Source organism: Mobula hypostoma, chromosome 4, assembly GCF_963921235.1.
Source record: "Mobula hypostoma chromosome 4, sMobHyp1.1, whole genome shotgun sequence".
Lineage (NCBI taxonomy): Eukaryota > Metazoa > Chordata > Chondrichthyes > Myliobatiformes > Myliobatidae > Mobula > Mobula hypostoma.
The window spans coordinates 187,698,929-187,705,494 of NC_086100.1; the positions used below are offsets into that span (position 1 = coordinate 187,698,929).

At 48.0% G+C, this 6,566-nt stretch overlaps 1 protein-coding gene across 3 annotated transcripts in view; it reads right to left on the bottom strand.

Annotated features, from left to right (window-relative positions):
• atrn (attractin) overlaps window positions 1-5,945 on the bottom strand; it is a 415,178-nt gene extending 409,233 nt beyond the window's left edge. For all 3 annotated transcript variants that reach the window (XM_063047121.1, XM_063047122.1, XM_063047124.1), the window contains exon 1: window positions 5,559-5,945. In XM_063047121.1, coding sequence (XP_062903191.1) covers window positions 5,559-5,845 — 287 coding nt within the window. In that variant the 5' untranslated portion in view covers window positions 5,846-5,945. The remainder of the gene's footprint in view (window positions 1-5,558) is intronic.
• Window positions 5,946-6,566: the final 621 nt, after the last annotated feature.

Sequence of the window (6,566 nt, forward strand, 5' to 3'; positions counted from 1 at the left end):
CCAGAATAGTGATACCCTAGTGCTCCTCATGGCATGCACCTCAAATAGCCTCTGACAACTAAGTCCAACTCCTGTCCTGGCGGAACTGTTTCTACTGACAGGAGACGGGGCGAAGGCGGGTCCTGACGCCTTAAGACCAGTGCTTCGGGTAGATGGAGCTCGTCAGCCTGGGAAGGCAGTCCATCTAAGAGAGGGAAACTCTGATTTCAAACCTCCGCTGCCTTGCAGCCATACCCTCTCATGGGAAAGGCTTCGGGAATAAACCCTGAGGAGAATTCCGGAGCTGGAGACCCTAAGGCAGTCCGACATTGCCTTCAACCTCGTTCTGGCAACTCCTGCGATGACACTGGTGCCAAGCTGTATCGGCCCTTGCCCTTCCCCTGGACAACATCGGTGGTGTGGAGAGGGGAGACTTGCAGCATGGGCAACTGCCGGTCTTCCACACAACTTTGCCTAGGCCTGCGCCCTGGAGAGAACACTCTCTCATCGCCTCACCGCACAGACGCTGCTCTAACACAGACTGAAGCAGGACTTTCCGGGCGCAGATCCATGGTCTTGCGAGGCTAACGGATGCCACCAGCCTAGTGAGACCACAAGCTGCTCAAAAAGCCATCTCGTAAGCATTTTACAAATCCTCTCTCTTGGAATCCAAAATCAGCACAAACCTGGTTTTCCCAATCTACCCATGAATAAAAGATCTTCCGTAGTTCAGAAGAATTGTCATTTGATCCCATAGCCTTTACACTCAGCCATTTCTTGATATCATGTGGTTGAGATCAGGGATCTACCATACGACAAAATCAAGTCATCATCCATCGGACATGCTCGTGAACGCCTCAACCTCGTCTTGAGTAGTTACCCACCACTTATGGCCTCTCCCAGTTTACCACCATTCATGAGTAAACATGGTGTGATTGCAGGACTTCAACAAAATCCTTTCTTTGGGAGTTCGCTTGGCTCTGCCTGTCACATGCTGTTCGGCTGATATGTATTCTCATATTACAGTTTCACTTAGCATCTTTAGATATACTTTATTAACCTTCCAGTTTGATAGCAATGCTGAAGTGAAAAATACACTAGGCCATTAGATTACAAATTACAATGCTCTACAATCTATCGCAGATGACTCTTCGAGCTGCCAAATCTATTCGAGTCTGTCATGCTTAGCATAACTGTCCCAGAACAAAACAGAAAGTGTATGGGAATTTGTCTTCACAAGGTTTGGAAGCATTGATTGTGTGGACAGCCAGAAGCTTTTTCCCAGGACTGAAAAGACTAACATGAGGGGGCATAGTTTTAAGGTGCTTGGAAGTAGGTACAGAGGGGAAGTCCAGGGTAAGTTTTTCACACAGAGAGTGATGGGTGCTGGGAATGCACTGCCAGCAACAGTGGTGGAAGCGGATACAATAGGGTCTTTTAAGAGATTCTTAGATAGGTACATGGAGCTTAGAAAAATAGAGAGCTATGCAGTAGGGAAATTCTAGGCAGTTTCTAGAGTAGGTTACATGGTCGGCACAACATGATGGACCAAAAGGCCTGTAATGTGCTTAGATGTCTCTGTTCTATGTTCTGAGGTAGTCATGTGATCACTCAAGTCAAGTACGATGTCCTCCTAAGGCATGGGCTCCCAACCTTTTTTATGCCATGGACCAATACCATTAAGCAAGTGTTCCGTGGACCCCAGGTAGGGAACTCCTAAGGGGTTGGCTACTTGTGGGTTCTCAGATGGCACTGGAGGCTGATCCAGAATATTAGGATGGATCCGTTAATGGAGAAAGCCTGTTGCTAACTTTATCTGATGTGGGGAGGCTGATGCACAGGCAGCTACCATGCAGTCCTTGGCAGGTTGGGGTCAGGATCCAGTGGCATGGAATGCCAAAGTGACTGGGGACCCTACACGCTGCAGCCTTCCTCCGCCTTCATTACAGTTGTGATGAGTCATCATCTTTCACCAGTTTCTGATCTTGCTTAGATTGTGCTCTATCTGGAACCTCTCCCTTGACCTTACTTTACCACCACAGGAAACTCTACCGGGAGCTAAGCATCAGATGGCTAAACTTCAGACAGCATCACTCTCAGTGATCTCAGCAACTCGCAAGTTTCTACACCACCAAAAGGTGTAGAAGTCTCCGCAAGAACTGTGTGGTAACTTCATCCTATTATGTCATGCATAGATTCAACTGTTACAATGGACTGCTAATGCAGTGTACACTCATCCATTGTACTGGTGGACATGACCTTCAGGATTGTGTGCAGCTTGGTCAGTGCAGCTGCTTGAAAGCCACCTTGGGCAAGGTAACTGTGGGAATCAGTAGGTTTATCAAAGATGTCAGTCAAGGGTTTGTCTCCAAAGATGAGGCCACCTTCAGTGTGCAGGAGCAACACCTTGTATTCTGTCTGGGTAGCCTCCAACCTAATGCATGAATATCCATTTCTCCTTCCAGTAAAAAAAATCTCCCTCTCCCTCTTCCACTCTTCCCCACACTGGCCTCGTACCTCTTCTCACCTGCCTATCAACTCCACCTGGGCCCTTTCCTCCCCTTTCTCCTATGGTCCACTCTCTTCTATCAAATTCCTTTCTCTCCAGCCCTTTACTTTTCCTAACCACCTGGCTTTACCCATCACCTTCTTGCTATCCTCTTCCCCCTCTCCCACCTTTTTATTCTGGCATCTTCTCCCTTCCCTTCTAGTCCTGAAGAAGAGTCTCATCCCCAAACGTTGGCTGCTTATTCATTTCCATAGCTGCTGCCTGATCTGCCAAGTTCCTCCAGAATTTTGTTTGTTGCTTTGGATTTCCAGTATTGGCAGACTGTCTTGCATTTATAGCATATTTCCTGCCCTCAGGCGTATGAGAGAACCATATGTGTTTTTAACAACAATCCATTTGTTTTTGTAGTCAACATTAGTTGTGATTTTTTCCCCCCAAAATTCCAGACTTTTAACAGAATTTAAATTCCAGGGGTGCAGCAGTGGAATTTGAAACCAAGCCTCTGGATTGCTAAATTATTAGGTAGTGTTAAGGGTGGCACAGTAGCATGGCAGTTAGTACAATCACTCTACAGCACCAGCGATCACCAATCGAGGTTCAATTCCCGCTGCTGTCCACTAGGAGTCTGTACATTCTTCCCATGCCCTGTGTAGACTTCCTCCCACATTCCAAAGATATAGAGATTAGGGCTGACGAGTTGTGGGCATCGTATAATGGTGCAGGGTGGCAACACTTACAGGCTGCCCCAAACAAATCCTCAGACTATGTTGATCACTGATGCAAGGTAACACATTTCACTGTAGGTTTCGATATATATGTGACAAATAAAGCTTACGTTTATCTTAATCATTCATAGCCAACATTTTCTAATCCTATGACCAGCATTTATAAACCAAGCATCAGAAAAAAATAAACACATTGGTGATTATTCAAAGTAATATCTGTAAGACAACACAAGGGAAATCCACAATTCTCTGTCCCAACTGACTGAAGATACTTCAACAACTAGAACTGAAGGTGGAAATCAATACGATTTTTGTCAATGATATGGAACACTGAACATTAACTTAAAGTCAGAACAGCCACCACCAAGCACACCACATACAAGAACAACATCAAAGCTGAGATAAAACACTGTGATTGCTGAAAGACTGAAATTTGGAGACACGTTAATTTAGCATTTGGATGACTGAGCAACAGAATTAGAATGTCTCTCAATCCACAAATGAGCATTTCTGACATTATCTATACTTAAAGTTTAATAAAAATACACTATCGAGCTAAGTAAAATTGCCAGAACTTCACCAAAAGGATGTAACATTAACCGCAACATTCTTCATAATTTGAAGTCCCTCAAAATCCAGCTCTATCTTAAAGGACTAAACAGCTTACAAATGCCTAATTTATGTACAGCCTATGAAAACAAGCAAGTTTATTGGAGGCCGGTGGAATGGGTTTGCCAACTGCTGTGGGGTTGCAGCCAACCTCTGCTTTGTGGCAACTTGGTTTGACTTACAAACTGTTCAGACGAAGAACCCTGCTGTAACCTGGAGAATGACCTGTGACAAATTCCCAACAAGACTAGTGCAACTGTACAAAAAAAGCAACACTAAATGTTACAAAATTGAGCACTGCATGACAGTATTTGGCATTTTTATATAATGAAAAGGTATGTCCAGTGGCAGATGCCTCAACTTACAAAAGAATACAAATAAAATGGAAAACTCCACCATTCAATTTGAGCCATAGAAAGGTACAACACAGAAACAGGCCATTCGGCCCATCTAGTCCACGCCAAACCATTTAAACTGCCAACTCCCATTGACCTGCAGCAGGACCAAAGCCCTCCATACATGAATGACCTTTCACTATCCTGCACATATCACATATTCCTTGATTATATGAACACACACACAATCACACATTATCTCACTGTCATACTCAGGGACTGAGTCTCCACAGTTGGCTTGAGTAGATATTACCAAAGATTCATTACCCACCAAATAAAGAACTTTCTTCTATCCCAAACAGGCAATCCTTACTTTGAGATTATGTCCTAAGAAGAAACGATCCTTACCAGCCTAAGTACTTTGGACAATTCCATTTGATCATCACTCATTCCTTTAAATTGAGAGTACAGGCACAATCTCCTCTTAAAACAAGCCCAGCATACCTGGACTCAGTCCAATGAACCTCTGTTGTACTCCCTCTGTCACAAGTACATCCTTCATTTGGCAGGGACCAGACAAATCATCAAGGCTCCATATAACCGGAGCAAGACACTTGACCCTTGAAATCACATCTACTGGCACTAACAGCCAACATAACAAGTCTGTTTAATTGCTGAAACTATACATTAGCTTTCTAGAAAAGGACAACAGGATACTTGGAGTAGCCGCAACTTTACCGAGGAGGGAGGCGTACGGGAGTGTATTTGAGAGCAAACTCTGGAATAGGACGTGGCGGGAGGGGGAGGCGGCGCCAGGAGCCAGTGATGGGGGAGTGGGTCCAAAGGGCAGTGTTGGGGGGGGGGAACCAGAGGAGTGGCAGGGAGGCAAGACAGGATCGTGGGGATGGAGGGTGGAGGGTGAGCCCAGCACCAGGTCGGTTGTGTTGGGAGGGGGTGGACGTTTGGGGCAACGAGGATGGTGGGGGGGAGGGTAGACAGGACAAGGGGGGAATGGGGTGCAACGACCGGATCCGTAACGGGAGGAAGCGGGATAAGATCGGGGTGAGGAATGGATCAGATGGGGCGGGGGCGGGGGCGGGGGCGGGGGAACTAGGTGAGAGACTGGGGTGGCCGGGGCCGGGCTGGAATGGAAGGGGTGGTGGAAACGACCTCGGAGGGGCGGGGGTGAGAACCGGGATGAAGTGGGGGGTTCAGCGGAACCGGGATCGGGGACAATGTTGTCGGGGGGTAAGGAATGGCGGGGAGGGTGGGACGGAACGGGGTTCGAGAGGACTGATGTGGGGACGGGAATCGGGAGGTCGATATGTTGGGGGAACAGGGGTATGGAGCGGGGGTATCCGGGATCGAGGAGGGTGGGGTGTGTCCCGGGATAGCACTCACTTGAACCTGCCGCCGCAGTGCTGACACGACTCGCCGACCCAGCCGGCCTGACACACGCACTGGCCGGTGGACGCGCTGCAGCTGCCGTGCACGCACGGCTTCTCGCACTCCTTGCCCTGGGCGCCGGGCCCGCCGCACAGGCACACGCTCAGCGCCGCCAGCAACAGCAGCAGCGACAACCAGCCGGCCAGCCCGCAGCCCGGCTTGGCGAAACTTCCAGAAGGCCAGCCAGCCGCCGCGGCACAGGCTCGGTCCCGGGCCTCGATCCTCCGCTGCCCCACCGCCATGTTCTCACGTTTGGCTGCGATCCGCTTGCGAGCCCGGGATAACGGGCAACACAGCGCCGCCTCCAGCTCCCCAACGCGCCGGCTGCAACCGACTCCGCGCGCATGCGCCTCGCTGCTACAACAACAAACCCACCACGTACAGCAGTGGTCCAGGCCATTCGGCCCGCGATATTATGCCAGTTTTGCACTAAACGTCCTCCTCCATCAGATTTCTGAACCGCCCACGATTACTACCTTGTTATTTGCCTTTTGCACTATTTTTTTGGTAATTCTTATTGATTGCACTGTACTGGTGCTGTAAAATCTGATTTCTAAACAGTCCACGAACACTACCTCGTCATTTGCCTTTTGCACTTTTTTCTGTGACTTTCATTAACTTCTATGTCTGCCACTCTACCGGTGCCGCAAACAACAAATGTCACGATATATGTCAGTGATGATAATACATCTAATTCTGGTCCTCCTGTGCATCATCCATATACTGGCATATTCATGTGTCCATCTAAAAGCCTTGTAACCACCACCAGACCGGCCCGCTTTCACCACTAGCCTTGATAACCCATTCCGGGCACTCTCTGAGTAAATAACTTGTTCTTCACGTTTGTTTTTATATTCCCCCCCCCAAAAAAACATTGGGGCTCTCTGCTCTCCAATGGAATTCTCATTTGATTTTGAAAAGCATAAACCTGCAGAAGGATCATGAAATGCTAACACTGTCATT